Below are 17342 nucleotides of genomic sequence, written 5' to 3'. Positions count from 1 at the left end.
TTAATCACGGGGAGAATTACGATCCTCTAGTAAGGAATGCGACTTCAAGCAACCTGGAGAGAGAGCTGCTTAGTCTCTGCTTGCATATTCATTGGTCAGTCGTATACTGTCAAACTGCTCTTAAAAAGGCTGACATTTTTCTCAACCTTCATCTTCCTACTTTCAATCAGAATAGAGCTGGAAGGGACCTCGGAGGTCTTCTAGTCTAACCCCCTGCTCAAACAGGAGACCTTATACCATTTCAGACCAGTGGCTGTCCGGTCTCTTCTTAAAAGCTCAAGCATCCACAACTTGGGAAGACAAGCCCATCCCGCTGATTAATTTGTTCTGTCAGAAAAATTTCTGCTTATTTCTAGGTTGCTTCTCTCCTTGATGAGTTTCCCTCCATTGCATCTTGTCCTGTCTCTGGGTGCTTTGGAGAATAGGTTGTTTTGTTTTTTATTTGCATTTATATCCCGCCCTTCTCCGAAGACTCAGGGCGGCTTACACTATGTTAGCAATAGTCTTCATCCTATTTGTATATTTATATACAAAGTCAACTTTTATTGCCCCCAACAATCTGGGTCCTCATTTTACCTACCTTATAAAGGATGGAAGGCTGAGTCAACCTTGGGCCTGGTGGGACTAGAACCTGCAGTAATTGCAAGCAGCTGCTGTTAATAACAGACTGCATTAGCAGTCTGAGCCACAGAGGACCCCCTCTTCTTTGGGGCAGCCCTTCAAATACTGGAATACTGCTGTCATGTCTCCCCTGGTCCTTCTTTTCTCTAGACTGGGCGTACCCAATTCCTTAAAACTTAAAATTCCTTCGCTTAAAACCCTTCCTTTCACGGCTCTTGACCCTTGTCTCCATGGCCTCTTTCATGTGTTGCCCTCATATCTCCCATCAGCTGCCTTTTTAAAAAAAAGTCAGATTCCTTGCGTTCTTTCAATCACCTCTCCTAAGACCCAGCTTTCAATCCAAGCAGGGTGGAAGAGTCTTTCTCCCCCTTCAGAAACTTCTAGAAATCTCAAATCTGCAAGGTGGCGGGGCCGATCCACAGGCAACATGCACATTTTCTCTGGGATAAAAAACAATGGCTACCCACCTGCCTTCCATGGAGGATCCGTATACTGCACGAGTCAAAAAGAGGGCTGTGAAAGTATTTACAGATCCCTCGCATCCTGGACATAAACTGTTTCAACTTCTACCCTCAAAACGAAGCTACAGAGCATTGCACACCAGAACAACTAGATACAAGAACAGTTTTTTCCCGAAGGCCATCACTCTGCTAAACAAATAATTCCCTCAACACTGTCAAACTATTTACTAAATCTGCACTACTATTAATCTTCTCATCGTTCCCATCACCCGTCTCCTTCCACTTATGACTGTATGACTGCAACTTTGTTGCTTGTATCCTTACGATTTATATTTATATTGTTTCCTGATTGCTTATTTTTACCCTATGACTATCACGAAGTGTTGTACTTTAGGATTCTTGATGAACGTATCTTTTATGTACACCGAGAGCATATGCACCAAAGACAAATTCCTTCTGTGTCCGATCACGCTTGGCCAATAAAAAAAATTCAATTCTATTTTATTCTATACCGCAAAGCGACACCTGTCCAAATGGCAGAGAATTTACGGACAGAACTTATACCTTATCCCACCAGACTTGAAATCCTAGGCTTAGAAAACTTGGAACTCTGTCGCCTTCGACAAGACCTAAGTTTAACTCAAAGAATCATCTATTGCAATGTCCTTCCTGTCAAAGACTACTTCAACTTTAATTGCAATAATACAAGAGCAACCAATAGATTTAAACTTAATGTGAACCGCTTTAATCCAGATTGCAGAAAATACGACTTCTGTAACAGAATAATCAGTGCTTGGAACACATTACCTGACTCTGTGGTCTCTTCCCATAATCCCAAAAGCTTTAACCAAAAACTGTCTACTATTGACCTCACCCCATTCCTAAAAGGATTATAAGGGGCGTGCATAAGCGCACAAACGTGCCTACCGTTCCTGTCCTATTGTTTTTCTTTTTTCTTCTTATATATATATATATATATGCTTATACTTCCTTATATTTCCTCATATATATGTTTATATACTGTATAATCTTTTTGTGTGATACCTACATATATTGTTGTGACAAAATTAATAATAAATAAATAAATAAATAAATAAATAAATAAGAGCTGGAGTTGAATAACGGAGTGTTGGCACAGCATGGAGACAATTTCAAGTTTGAAAGCCAGATGTGGGGTTTTTTTTGCAACGATGTTCCATATCCTAGGTAGGAGCACATGCTCCCCGCAGAAGCAAAATCTGATTTGTCTGCAAGAGGCTTCCTCATTTTCATTATCCGTTCTGTTTTTTTTTTTTAATTTGGGGCACCAATTTCCAGAGATAATTGGCGCTTCTTCCTTGCCCTCCGGTTAAGTCCCGGTGCTGCCTTCAAAAAATGCCAATTAGAAGCAGCCAGAAGTATATGATTGGTTTTGTTTTTCTTTTCTTTTCTTTTTTATAAAGCCACACATTCAGAAACTTCACAGAACCCGATACCTGCTTATGTGAATTTTAACTCCGTTTAATCTGGTGGCATAATTGATAGGAATTTTGGTATGTTGTTATAGGATTATAGGATCGGGTGACTTACAAGCATTTATTTATTGGAAGTTACGACAGCACTGAAAAAAAGGGACTTATGACGGTGACGTGATCAAAATTTGGACACTTGGGAAACTGATTCATGTTTAGGACGGTCGCTGTGTGATCCCCTTCTGCGACCTTCTGAGAAGCAAAGTCAATGGGGAAGCCAGGTTACTAACTTAACGACTGCTGTGATTCGCTTAGCAGCTGTCGCAAGAAAGGTCGCCCAATTGAATTTCAGTGGAAATTTGAGGCTCAATTGTGGTCATAAGTCGAGGACTACCTGTATTCCCCAGCTATCTAAATCTTTTGATGACCCCATAATAATCCCTTGCGGGGTGGAGTCGGGGCGACTGAATGGAGCTGAGTGTTTACTGGCCGGATGCTCTTCCTGTTGCCAATGCGGAGTTTTATTCAGCAGATGTATTCTCATTGTGCCCAGAGAGAGAAATATCTGCCTCTACCTAGGATCGAACTCGCAACCTCCTGATTGTGAGACGAGAGCCCACAGCTATCTAAGTGCTATAGACCAATCCATCTGCAAAGCCACTAGGGCTTCCAACCAATGGTTGGAAACTAATCAAAGAAGGAAGCAAGCTGGAATTAAGGAGAAACTTCCTAACAGTAAGGGCAATTAACCAGTGGAACAGCTTGCCACCAGAAGTTGTAGGAGCATCACTGGAGGTTTTTAAGGAGAGTCTAGACATTCTCTTATTTAAAATAGTATAGGTTCTCCTGCGTGAGCAGGGGGCTGGACTAGAAGACCTCCAAGGTCCCTGCCAGCTCATTCATTCTAATTCTAGGTGAGAAATTTACCTGTCATTTTTCTACACCTTTGGTTTGATGCAAAACAAACTCTCGAAGAACGAGACTAGAAGGAATGTCTATATTGAAACCAACTCATATTTTTTTTTAAAGTGTGTTTATTATTCATATCGCAACCAAACTGGTTTGCTTAGTCCGCCGTCTCCCTGCCAGCCAGAGACGGCTGCTGACGTCCTGAGAACCATTATGAGCAGAAACCTGTCAATTTATTCTAGGACAGTGACTAGAATTGCACCGAGGCTTTGTTTTGTGCATTTCCTTGAGTCACCGAAGCAACGCAAGGAAAACAAGACGTGCGTTCAATAAAGTCGGTTTCGGCCATGGGGAATTGAGTTTTAGCAGGAAGTGGCTGCTCGGTTCTAGGTTTCCTGCAACAGCACCAGCTTGGATCTTAATTTTTAGCAGGGCAGACCAGAGGCTAAAAGTCAGGGAAGGCTGGACTTCGGTGCTTATCTCCAGCTTGCACAAAGTCCTGTCTTCCCAATGGCTGGAATCTCGAGGCAGGACTGGCCAAAAGCCAGCCTGAAGTCTTGGAAAGCCAATTTTGTCAACAGATCAGGGGGGGAAAAGGCCACTTGGGGATTTGGACTGGAAGCACTGAACCAGATGGCGCTCGCTGAGTTTGATTTTGGATGGTAGGTAGGTAGGTAGGTAGGTAGGTAGGTAGGTAGGTAGGTAGGTAGGTAGGTAGGTAGGTAGATGGAGGGAGGGAGGGAGGGAAGGATAGATAGATAGAGTAATGGATGGATGGATTGATGATAGATAGATAGATAGATACAGTAGAAAGATAGAGGGATGGAGGAAGGGAGGGAGGGATGATAGATAGATAGATATAGATAGGTAGATAGAGGGAGGGAGGGAGGGAGGGATGATAGATAGATAGATATAGATAGAGGGATGGATGGATAGATAGATAGAGGGAGGGAGGGAGGCATAGATAGATAGAGGGATGGAGGAATAGATAGATAGATAGATAGATAGATAGATAGATAGATAGATAGATAGATAGATAGATAGATAGACAGACAGACAGACAGACAGACAGACAGACAGAGACAGACAGACAGAGACAGACAGACAGACAGTGGGATGGATGGATGGATAGATGGAGGGATGGAGAGATAGATGGAGGGATGATAGATAGATAGATAGATAGATAGATAGATAGATAGATAGATAGAGGGATAGATAGAGGGATAGATAGATAGAGGGATGGAGGAATAGATAGATAGATAGATAGATAGATAGATAGATAGATAGATAGATAGATAGATAGATAGATAGATTTCAAAGCTTTATTGTCAGTGTACAACATATGTGAAATGAGATTGGTTGAGCTCCCTCAGTGCACCCCCCCAACACAATACAGCTCACAGTGAAAACAGAAAATCCTGCAATATTATCCTGGGATATGTATATTTTGTCTTAGGAGTGGTCCGGTGGCCCAGAGGTGGAGCTCTCGTCTCACAATCAGGAGGCTGTGAGTTCAATCCTAGGTAGAGGCATGTATTTCTCTCTCTGGGCACAATGAGAATATATCTGCTGAACAAAACTCCGCATTGGTGACAAGAAGGGCATCCGGCCAGTAAACACACTGCTAGCTCCATTCAGTTGCCCAGAATCCACCCCTCAAGAGATTATGGGTTCGTTAAATATGCCAATTAATTTATTTATTTTTTTAAAAAACCTATCCCCTTGTCTTTTCTCTCAGCCGGTGAGCATGGTGGAACACGCCGAATTCCTGAATGCTGGCAAGCAACCGGGCCTTCAGATCTGGAGGATTGAGAAGTTCGACTTGGTCCCAGTGCCGAGAAATCTCTACGGGGATTTTTTCGTGGGCGATGCTTACGTCATCCTCAACACAATCCGGCAACGCAATGGGAATCTGCAGTACGATCTTCACTTTTGGCTAGGTAAGGAGAGCTCTGTGGGACTCCAATCTCTGAGGATTGAGGCGATCCTAAATTGGCTGTTTTATGTATTTGGTGTTTTTTTTAAATTTTTGTTATTCTGTTGTATTTTTTTTTTGTATTTACATTTGCTTTGATTGTTTGTAAGCCCTCCAGAGTCAGCCAGTGAGACAAACACACACTGTGTGTGTGAGAGAGAGGTGGGGAGGGGTAAGCTATAACTATTTCAATAAGTAAATAAATAAATGCATCGGAGATAGTGGTAGGATTCAGCCGGTTCGGGAGAACCGGTAGTTAAATTACTGGCTGGCTCCGCCCATTCCTGCCCCACCCCTTCCAGGAGTCCCCATGTGCCCCATTTTGGTTGCCAGGTAAGTGCAGGGAGGCCTCCTAGGCCCAAAACGGAATGGGGGGGTGTAGCGCGCACCCCTGCAGCCCATTTTCACTCCCAGGGGGCTTTAGAATGGCCTACTAAGCCCAAAATAGGTGCGGGGGGGTGGCGTGTGCCCCCTGCGGCCCATTTTGGCTCTATGGGGGTGTGCAGGAGGCCCAGTGCTGCCTGTCTCACACCCTGGCCCCGCCCACCCAGCCGGTCATTAGGGCAGAGAACTGGTTGTTCAATTATTTGAATCCCACCACTGATTGGAGATCGTTCTCCACGTCAGAGTTTAAGATTCAGTCTATCGTTTTAATTTTGTAAAGTTTCCAGTCCTGATGGAGGGAGCCTGTGCATTGGCTTGCATAGATGTGTATATTTCTATATACTTGGAAGAACCGCCACGTGTCATTCATGGTTGGCGGCTTGACACATGACTGAGGAATTCTGGGAGTTGAAGTCACACAAAAGGTGATAGAACACAGTGAGGAGGTTTGTCTCCATGAGGGAGGGGCTGCTTCCCAGAGGAGTAAGAAGAAACTTAGCCAGGATATCACGTGTGAGAAATAGAGGGTAAAGACAGGTCCTCTCTAATAGTTCTCAGAGTGTATTGTAGATGCGGATAGTGGAGACTTCAACCTGGCAAGATTCTGTCTAAAGGTGTGAAACAACAGAAAACTCAGCTTGAAGAATCATCACTTTTATTCTTGGTTTGGGGCCCGACACAACACATGGTGATTGAGGAATTCTGAGAGCTGAAGACCGCACATAATGGCTGATGAATGATGGGAGTTTGTCCACACATGATGACTGAAGGATTTTGGGAGTTGAAGTCCAAACACGATGTAATGGCATCTCCAAGAGGGAGAGAGTGTATAACAGGTAGCTCAGCTCAGCTGTGAGAGAGAGAGCGTGAAGACCACCCCTTCTTAATAGTTGCCGGAGTGTATTACAGGTGCAGATAGTTGAGTCTTCAGCCCGGCAAGATTCTGTCTGTAGATATGAAACAATAAATAACTCAACTTGGAAGAATCATCACCTATTTTTCTTGGTTTTTGGGCCAACTAGCTGAGCCCTCCTGCAGGTTTCCAACTCTTCGGCTTCTTTCCTTCCCCATTTCCCAGGGAACGAGTGCAGCCAAGATGAAAGCGGATCCGCTGCCATTTTCACAGTACAACTGGATGACTACCTTGGGGGAAGAGCGATCCAACACCGGGAAGTGCAAGGACACGAGTCGTCCACTTTCCTAGGATACTTCAAATCGGGACTGAAGTACAAAGTAGGTGCCTGCTGGAGGTCTTGTTCGATGGCGCTCAGAGCCCTGTGGTCAACTCGCAAAGCATACCTGGCCTGCTCTCGAGCTGCCATGGGCAAGGGGGATGGGGAAATGGCAAAGCAGCACGGCGGCCAGAAACAAAAGCACATTCCAGACATCTCTCTCTCAAGACTGTCTCCCAGGGCTACCCACAGCGGCCAGAGGGGAGTGATCTCTACAACCCGCGAAATTGCTCCGTGGGCAAATGTGACTGATGACACACCCAGGAGGGGGGGGGGAAACAGGGTCAAGCCTGGGCTGTAAATTACGTGGGGTCAGAGTTGGCGTCACTTGGGACATGCCAACATGAGAGGCTCATGATTTAATTAGGGCATCCATCAGAACCCTGACACCTGTTAGCAAAGAGCCCTGATCCAAGGGGAACCAATAACACAGTTCTCTTTAGTCTTAGATGGAAATCTCAACTCATCCAGATGTTTCCGATAAGCTAAACCCTTCCTATAGATCTGACTTAAGATCTGTTGATGGTCATCTTTGGCGAAGGGTCCATTTGTTTCTCTTCTGTTCTAGGCCGGTGGTGTGGCCTCTGGCTTCCGACACGTGGTACCCAACGAAGTCACGGTCCAGAGACTCTTACAAGTCAAAGGCAGGAGAACCGCACGGGCAACGGAGGTGCCCGTCACCTGGGACAGCTTCAACAGGGGTGACTGCTTTATCCTGGATCTGGGCAGTGTAAGTACTCCAGAGAGTCATTCGCAACAGGATTTAGGCATTGGGGGCAAAAATTACATGACATTGTTTTGGAGATGTGGTCTTTCACCAGCTGTGGAAGCCATAAAATATCTTTTGGGGAGGTCACAGAAAGAAAAAACTTACAATCTGATGAAAAGAAGGACTAGGGGTGACATGATAGCAGTCTTCCAATATCTCAGGGGCTGCCTCAAAAAAGAGGGAGTCAAGCTATTCTCCAAAGCACCCGAGGGCAGGACAAGAAGCAATGGGTGGAAACTAATCAAGGAGAGAAGCAACTTAGAACTCAGGAGAAATTTCCTGACAGTTAGAACAATTAACCTGTGGAACAACTGGCCTCCAGAAGTTATGAATGCTCCAACACTGGAAGATTTTAAAGAAGAGATTGGATAACCATTTGTCTGAAGTGGTGTAGGGTTTCCTGCCTAAGCAGGGGGTTGGACTAGAAGACCTCCAAGATCCCTTCCAACTCTGTTATTCTATTCTATTCTATCCTATCCTATCCTATCCTATCCTATCCTATCCTATCCTATCCTATCCTATCCTATCCTATCCTATCCTACTCTACTCTCTACATTCTACTCTACTCTACTCTACTCTACCCTACCCTACCCTACCCTATACTATACTATCCTACTCTACTCTCTCTACTCTACTCTACTCTACTCTACTCTACTCTACTCTACTCTACTCTATTCTATTCTATTCTATTCTATTCTATTCTATTCTATTCTATTCTATTCTATTCTATTCTATTCTATCTTTTATTAGGAGCATGTTGAATATACAACATTTTCATTAACAAAGGGGGAAAAATTCCCATCTGGCTTTTCAAAATGAGTTTGAAATATTACCCCATCGAGTAGCAGGTAGGTAAACCTTTATTCTGGTCTTTGACCTATAGGTGAGTGGTCCGATTTGCAATGCTTGTGTGTACACAAACACAAATGCCTTTAGCACTGGCCTTGTATTTTCCCCTATTGACCCCCTCGGTTGCTTCATCTCTTGTAGAACATTCACCAATGGTGCGGCTCTGATGCCAACCGGTTTGAAAGACTGAAAGCCACCCAAGTCGCCAAGGGCATCCGGGACAACGAGAGAAGTGGACGGGCCCGAGTCTTCGTTGAGGATGATGGGGCTGAACGTGACGAGATGATCCAGGTCTTTCATTTATCGTAGACGTGAACCTCTTCTGAGCCTTTCTCCAGAACTTGTTCCGTATCATCTTGAGTTGGACAGAGATTTCTCCCATGGCCTTTTTTCCCCCCTCCCTTTTTAGAAACAAAGAAGTAGTAGTAGTTCCACTTCTGATTTAATCTCCTCTCCAGAGCTCAGTGGCTAAGACGCTGAGCTTGTTGATCGAAAGGTTGGCAGTTCGGCGGTTCGAATCCCTAGTGCCGCGTAACGGGGTGAGCTCCCGTTCCTTGTCCCAGCTTCTGCCAACCTAGCAGTTCGAAAACACTTAAAAAAATGCAAGTAGAAAAAATAGGGACCACCTTTGGTGGGAACGGAACAGCGTTCCGTGTGCCTTTGGCGTTGAGTCATGCCGGCCACATGACCACGGAGAACGTCTTCGGACAGTGCTGGCTCTTCGGCTTTGAAACAGAGATTAGCATCGCCCCCTAGAGTCGGGAACAACTAGCACGTATGTGCGAGGGGAACCTTTGTCTTTTACCAGAGAGTTTGTTTGAGCCCTCTTTCCTTTCTCTCTTTTTTTTTCCTCTTTATAACTGCCATCAATCTGGTCACTAGGTTGATGGAGAGTTCCCCAAAACAATCGTTGTTTTTCCACGCCAAACTTAATTTCATCTCTAGGAAATATTTGTGGAACAAAGTTATGGAGGCCACGAACAACAATAACTTGGAAGGCCTGACATACCTGTGTTTTTCAGGTGTTGGGACCCAAACCTACTCTGCCAGCAGGTACCACTGATGAGACGCAAGCTGACGCGACCAACAGAAGGCTGGCTAAACTCTACAAGGTAAAACCAAAAGCAAATGGTGAACTACGACACGGGAGCTTCAGGAGGTGGCCTTTGGGGTGTTTTGAGGCCAGGAGTTTGTCCTATTTGGTTTGGCTGAGGGGCGCCTTTGGTTTCTCGAGTAGAATGCCGAGGGCTGCCGGCCAAAAATTGAATCGCACCAGAGCAAATATAAAATTCACCTTCGGGCCACTCAATTAAACTCCACTATTTAGATACAGCTGATGAAACTTCTCCCTAAGGATTGTGCATGCTGTTATGGGTAACACTGCAATCCCTGCAGGGAGACATACTCAGGAATATGCCTCGCATTTAAGTAGTGCAAATGTTACACACCAAGATTCAAAATAGTAAGTCCTTAACAGATTGTTCCTCTAGAAGCTGGGACAGATTTGTTTTTCTTTTAACTACAATAAAAACAGACAAAATCAAATACCAGGAGGACAAGGGGGTATAAATCAAGAAAGACATTGGGAGCCCCGTCCAATCCAGTTGTGTAAGAGAGAGGCAAAGCTGTCGCATATCACAAGCCCTGCTAGCAAACACTCATCATTTATCAAGACAAGAATTAAGACTGGTCTTAATGCGAAAGAGAGTCAGTGAACGAATTGTAAGAGCCCTGGTGGCACAGTGATTAGAATACAGAATTGCAGGCTAACTCTGCCGACTGCCAAAAATTCGATCCTGACCAGCTCCAGGTTGACTCAGCCTTCCATCCTTCTGAGGTCAGTAAAATGAGGACCCAGATTGTTGGGGTCAAGAGGGTGACTCTGTAAACTGTTTAGAGAGGTCTGTAAAGCACTATGAAGTGGTATATAAGTCTAAGTGTTATTGCTAGCACTAGACCAATCTCATTTCTAGCTCAGCTAATCTCATTGTACATATATTGTGCACTGACAATAAAGATTTGAATTTGAGAATGGAATGGAACGGAACGGAACGGAACGGAACAGAACAGAACAGAATAGAATAGAGTATGGAAGGGAAGGGAAAGGAATAGGGAATGGAATGGGATAGGATAGGATAGGATAGGATAGGATAGGATAGGATAGAATGGGATAGGAATAAAGCAATGGAATGGAATGGGATAGGGAATAGAATAGAATAGAATAGAATAGAATAGAATAGAATAGAATAGAATAGAATAGAATAGGGAAGGGAAGGGAAGGGAAGGGAAGGGAAGGGAAGGGAATAGGAATAGGAATAGGAATAGGAATAGGAATATGTAATACGATGGAATGGAATGGAAAGGAATAGAATAGAGTAGAGTAGAGTAGAGTAGAATAGAATAGAATAGAATAGAATAGAATAGAATAGAATAGAATAGAATAGAATTATTTTTATTGGCCAAGTGTGATTGGACGCACAAGGAATTTATCTTTGGTGCACGTGCTCTCAGTGTACATAAAAAAATACATTCGTCAAGAATCATAAGATACAACACTTAGGATCTAAGGGTCTTTTCCTACCCATTCAATGCACGGCGTCCAACGCAGAGGAGATTGCAGGGTCATCATCATGGGCGCCTACTCCAAAGTAAAGCTCATTCAGCTTCGTTTCTGGACAAAGGACGACAAGATTTAGGGACTCCAAGTCAGGGAGGTCTTAACTTTTTGGTTTCCAAGTGGGTGACGAAAGCATCTGGGTTTGTGCTTTTGCTGCAGGTCTCCAACGGTGCAGGCAACATGGCTGTTTCCTTGGTGGCCGACGAGAACCCCTTCTCCCAAGCAGCCTTGATTTCCGACGATTGCTTCATTCTGGACCACGGCACAGATGGCAAAATTTTTGTCTGGAAAGGTACGCCCGGAAACGAAAGCCAAACATGTGTTAAGAGATGGATTGTAGAGTTCAAATTTTTAGGGCTCGGCAAAACACTTGACTTACGGTCACAAAGTGGAGCCAAAAATGTTGTTGTTGTTGTTGTTGTTGTTGTTGTTGTCATTTCAGTTACAGTATTGTTAATTGGTCAGATTAATTGCTTTGGGACTCTTTAGGGCAACTACGAAGGAATCTCTGATTAATTGATGAAAGGCTGCAGCTCGGTTGGATTATAGAATGGTATATGCCCACTGTTTGAATGTATCCAATACATTTAATCTTGAACCCAAGTGGTGCGGTGGCCTAGAGGTGGAGCTCTCGCCTCACAATCAGGAGGCTGTGAGTTCGATCCTGGGTAGAGGCAGATATTTCTCTCTCTGGGCACAATGAGAATATGTATCTGCTGAACAAAACTCTGCATTGGCGACAGGAATGGCATCTGGCCAGTAAACACTCCGCTCCATTCAGTTGCCCCGCCTCCACCCTGCAAGGGATTACGGGGTCATTAAAAGACCAAAAAAAAGTTAATCTTAAACCTATGTCAGGGAAGGGTCTATGACAATTCGCCACTAAACAAATGGTGGTAAATTATTATTATTATTATTATTTTATTATTTATTGAATTTTTATTTTAAATCAGAGACTAGGAAGCCCAGCATGTTAAACTGGGCTTCCTAGTCTCTATTCTTTTTTATTTATTTTATTTATTTATTTTTGTCACAACAATATATGTAACTATCATACAGAAAGGTTATATAGTATATAAAGGTATAAGCATATCTATCTATCTATCTATCTATCTATCTATCTATCTATCTATCTATCTATCTATCTATCTATATCTATATATATATATATATGAAGAAGAAAAGAAAAACAATAGGACAGGAACGGTATGCACGTTTGTGCTCTTATGCACGCCCCTTATGGTCCTCTTAGGAATGGGGTGAGGTCAATAGTAGAAAGTTTTTGGTTAAAGCTTTTAGGATTATGAGAAGAGACCACAGAGTCAGGTAAAGTATTCCAAGCACTGATGATTCTGTTACAGAAGTCATATTTTCTGCAATCTAGATTTAAAGCGGTTGACATTAAGTTTAAATCTATTGGTTGCTCTTGTATTATTGCAATTAAAGCTGAAGTAGTCTTTGACAGGAAGGACATTACAATAGATGATTCTATGAGTTAAACTCATAAACCCAGTTCATAAAGTTCATAAACCCAGCTAATTCAGTGCACAAATTTGGGCTGAATGCTTAGTACATGGTATATAGTTGGACATTGATGGTTAGTCAATACTCTACAGTAGAAAGGAACCATGATTTCACATGACATACTTGCCAGAGTGGAGATAGAGTCTACCGTCTACGAAGAACGTAGCTGAACAACACTTTACTTCTACTTTAAAAAAACACCCCACTTTTCTTTAGACAAATTCAGCTTTTAGCCTTCTTGGTGGCAGGTCCTTCAACCTTAGATAGTAGCCAAGAAAGAACTAAAATAACTCACATGTTTGAGTAAATCATAGTAGAAATACTGTGTTTCCCTGAAAATAAGACAGGTCTTATATTAATTTTTGCTCCAAAATATGCTTATTTTCTGGTTAGGTCTTATTTTTGGGGAAATACGGTACTAAATGCATCCATCTGGATGACAATCTTAGCTGGGGCTTATTTTTGGGGTAGGGCTTATATTACGAGCATCCTGAAAAACCATGCTAGACTTATTTTCCAGTTGGGTCTTATTTTTGGGGAAACAGGGTATTTTTAGACCTGTTATGAAAGGGGAGGGGAATAACTTAGATTTTTGACGTATCTTTTAGCGTTCAGCCAGGGTGGAATTTTTTTCCCCTTGTGTTTAATGTTAGCTATATTTGATATTTTTTTCCCTTTTTGTTGTTAATGTTGGACATTGGTTAGTCTGTTTTTCTTCCTTTATTTCGTATTTTATCTTCGGTGATGAGAGAATAAATAAATAAGTTTTTTTTAAAAAAAAATCACAGTATGATTTGAGGAGCTCTCTTAAGAGCTGGCAGGCGACTAATGTTTTGTCCCTGGTGTGAGAGAGCACATCTGGATTTTAGCTCTCCAGATGTCCTTGAGGATTCTCACCGGATGAGATAAAACTTCCCATTTGACAGCAATGTTTTTGTGATATAAGCATAGGGTAAAGGTAAAGGTTCCCCTCGCACATATGTGCTAGTCGTTCCTGACTCTAGGGGGCGCTGCTCATCTCCGTTTCAAAGCCAAAGAGCCAGCGCTGTCCGAAGACGTCTCTGTGGTCATGTGGCTGGCATGACTCAACACCAAAGGAGCACGGAACATTGTTCCCTTCCCACCAAAGGTGGTCCCTATTTTTCTACTTGCATTTTTTTAAGTGCTTTCGAACTGCTAGGTTGGCAGAAGCTGGGACAAGGAACAGGAGCTCACCCTGTTAGGCAGCAGCTCTAGGGATTTGAACCGCTGGGCTGCCGACCTTTCCATCAACAAGCTTAACATCTTAGTCACTGAGCCACCATGTCCTAAGCATTACCCCTGGATAAATAATACCCTGTCTCTGTGTCTCCCGCCCCCCCCCCCCCCGTGTTAATAACAGGGAGAAATGCCAATGCTGAAGAAAGGAAAGCCGCTCTTAAAACTGCTTCTGAGTTCATCAGCAAGATGAATTATCCAAGACATACCCAGGTAAGCGATGGAAGGAAATGTATCTCTAGCTCACCTGCCATTAGAAAGTGAAATTTAGGATCTATGGGAAAATAGATCCTCCTCATCCATGAATACTCCTTGGGAGACTTTGGCCAGTTGTTGCCCCCCAACAATCTGGGTCCTTATTTTAACGACCTCGGAAGGAGGGAAAGGCTGAGTCAACCTTCTCAGGTTCCTTCCTTCTCAGGAAGGACGGAGGAAGGAAGGATAAAAGAGAGGGAGAGAAAGAAGGGAGGGTAGCAATAGCACTGAGACTTCTATACCGCTTCACAGTGCTTTACAGCCCCCTCTAAGCAGTTTACAGAGTCAGCCTCTTGCCCCCAACAATCTGGGTCCTCATTTTACCCGCCTGGGAAGGATGGAAGGCTGAGTCCACCTTGAGTCGGTCAGGATCGAACTGCTGGCAGTGGGCAGAGTTAGCCTCCAATACTGCATTCTAACCACTTTGCCACCATAGAAAGGATGGAAGGAAGGAAGGAGGGAAGGAAGGGAGGGAGAGAGGGAGGAGAAAAGGGAGGGAGAGAAAGAATGGAGAGAAAGAAGCAATAGCCATAGCATTTAGACTTATATACTGCTCCACAGTGCTTGACAGCCCTCTCTAAGCGGTTTACAGAGTCAGACTCTTGCCCCCAACAGTCTGAGTCCCCATTTTACCCACCTCAGATGGACAGAAGGCCGAGTCAACCTTGAGCCAGTGAGAATTAAGCCGCCAGACTGCTGGCAGCCGGCAGTCACCAGAAGTAGCCTGCAGTACTGCCTTCTAACCACCGCGCCGCCGCGGCTGACCCTTAGGGTTTTCTTTCCTTTCAGATCCAAGTCCTCCCAGACGGCGGGGAGACCCCTCTCTTCAAGCAATTCTTCAAGAACTGGCGTGACCGGGACCAGACGGAGGGCCTGGGCGTGGCTTATGTCTCTGGCCACGTGGCCAAAATCGAACAAATACCTTTCGACGCAGCCACACTGCACACCTCGCCAACCATGGCAGCCCAACACGGCATGGAAGACGATGGCACCGGAGAAAAACAAGTAAGAAAGTCTTGGGAAGCCAGCGGAGCAAAACAGCTACTCTTTTGGGGGGCTAAAGAATCGGGTGGTATTTGATCTCAAGACCCAGAAGTGAAAAACAGAAGAGAAGGGGGAAGAATCATAAAAGCAGATGATTTAATAATCAAATTAAGGTCACTGTGTCTATCTCTGTCTGTCTGTCTCTGGCTATTTCTCTATGTGTCTCTATCTATCTCTGTCTATTTGTCTATCTGTCTGTCTCTGTCTATTTGTCTGTCTATCTATCTCTGTCGCTCTGTCACTGTGTCTATCTCTGTCTGTCTGTCTGTCTGTCTCTGGCTATTTCTCTATGTGTGTCTATCTGTCTCTGTCTATTTGTCTATCTGTCTCTGTCTATTTGTCTGTCTATCTCTGTCGCTCTGTCACTGTGTCTATCTCTGTCTGTCTGTCTGTCTGTCTCTGGCTATTTCTCTATGTGTGTCTATCTGTCTCTGTCTATTTGTCTATCTGTCTCTGTCTATTTGTCTGTCTATCTGTCTCTGTCGCTCTGTCACTGTGTCTATCTCTGTCTGTCTGTCTCTGGCTATTTCTCTATGTGTCTCTATCTATCTCTGTCTATTTGTTTATCTGTGTCTCTGTCTATTTGTCTGTCTATCTCTCTCTGTCGCTCTGTCACTGTGTCTATCTCTGTCTGTCTGTCTCTGGCTATTTCTCTAGTGTCTCTATGTGTCTCTGCCTATTTGTCTATCTGTCTCTGTCTATTTGTCTGTCTAGCTGTCTCTGTCGCTCTGTCACTGTGTCTATCTCTGTCTGTCTGTCTCTGGCTATTTCTCTATGTGTCTCTATGTGTCTCTGCCTATTTGTCTATCTGTCTCTGTCTATTTGTCTGTCTAGCTGTCTCTGTCGCTCTGTCACTGTGTCTATCTCTGTCTGTCTGTCTCTGGCTATTTATGTGTCTCTATCTATCTCTGTCTATTTGTTTATCTGTCTGTCTCTGTCTATTTGTCTGTCTATCTGTCGCTCTGTCACTGTGTCCATCTCTGTCTGTCTGTTTGTCTCTGGCTATTTCTCTATGTGTCTCTATCTATCTCGGTCTATTTGTCTATCTGTCTGTCTATTTGTCTATCTATCTGTCTCTGTCGCTCTGTCACCGTGTCTATCTCTGTCTGTCTGTCTGTCTGTCTCTGGCTATTTCTCTATATGTCTCTATTTCTCTCTGTCTATTAGTCTATCTGTCTGTCTCTGTCTATTTATCTATCTATCTGTCTCTGTCGCTCTGTCACTGTGTCTATCTCTGTCTGTCTCGCTGTCTCTGGCTATTTCTCTATCTTTCTCTCTTGTCCTGTCGCTGTTTATCTCTGTCTCTCTCTCTCTGTCTCTGTCTTTATCTGTCTCTCTGTCTCTGTCTCTCAGACAAATTGCACCTCGTGGGGTTGCTGTGATAATGGAGGGGGGATGGTGTTTAACAGGATGGATCATTAGATCTGCTGCCTTCGGTAGAAAACTAACAGATAAATAAATACATGAGCTATCTGACGAATGAAAACGCACCAAAAAAAAACCCCCTAATTCTGGCCTCCCACTAAGCGTTCAGTAGCTGTGTTCGAAACGCAACTGAGAAACTCAGGAGGAGAAGCCGAGAAGTTCCCTTTTCGTTTAAACTCCAAAAGTTAACTGGTTTGCTGGCTGCATTTTTTTTTTATTTGAATTTATATCCCACCCTTCTCTGAAGACTCAGGGCGGCTTACATTGTATAGGGCAATAGTCTCATCCATTTGTATATTATATACAAAGTCAACTTGTATTGCCCCCCCCCCAACAATCTGGGTCCTCATTTTACCTACCTTATAAAGGATGGAAGGCTGAGTCAACCTTGGGTCTGGTGGGACTCAAACCTGCAGTAATTGTAATTGCAGGCAGCTGTGTTAATAACAGACTGCATTAGCCTGTTGAGCCACAAGAGGCCCTGTTTTGCTTCCCTGCAATGAAACCTCAAGAGGGTATTTTGTTCAACGGCTTACAACACACACACAACAGCCTCCCCCCTCCCCTCT

General features: G+C 43.8%; 1 protein-coding gene across 3 annotated transcripts in view; it reads left to right on the top strand.

Moving 5' to 3' along the window:
• The window catches only part of GSN (gelsolin), a 59520-nt gene that overhangs the window by 30035 nt on the left and 12143 nt on the right, over window positions 1-17342 (top strand). For all 3 annotated transcript variants that reach the window (XM_058159074.1, XM_058159073.1, XM_058159072.1), the window contains exons 2-9: window positions 5181-5382; window positions 6880-7034; window positions 7602-7763; window positions 8793-8942; window positions 9674-9763; window positions 11428-11560; window positions 14174-14262; window positions 15094-15309. In XM_058159074.1, coding sequence (XP_058015057.1) covers window positions 5190-5382; window positions 6880-7034; window positions 7602-7763; window positions 8793-8942; window positions 9674-9763; window positions 11428-11560; window positions 14174-14262; window positions 15094-15309 — 1188 coding nt within the window. In that variant the 5' untranslated portion in view covers window positions 5181-5189. The remainder of the gene's footprint in view (window positions 1-5180; window positions 5383-6879; window positions 7035-7601; window positions 7764-8792; window positions 8943-9673; window positions 9764-11427; window positions 11561-14173; window positions 14263-15093; window positions 15310-17342) is intronic.

The sequence above is a fragment of the Ahaetulla prasina genome, chromosome 16 (assembly GCF_028640845.1).
Source record: "Ahaetulla prasina isolate Xishuangbanna chromosome 16, ASM2864084v1, whole genome shotgun sequence".
In the NCBI taxonomy this organism is placed as follows: domain Eukaryota; kingdom Metazoa; phylum Chordata; class Lepidosauria; order Squamata; family Colubridae; genus Ahaetulla; species Ahaetulla prasina.
Note: the sequence above shows the minus strand (reverse complement) of the source record. Positions and strands in the feature narration are given on the sequence as shown.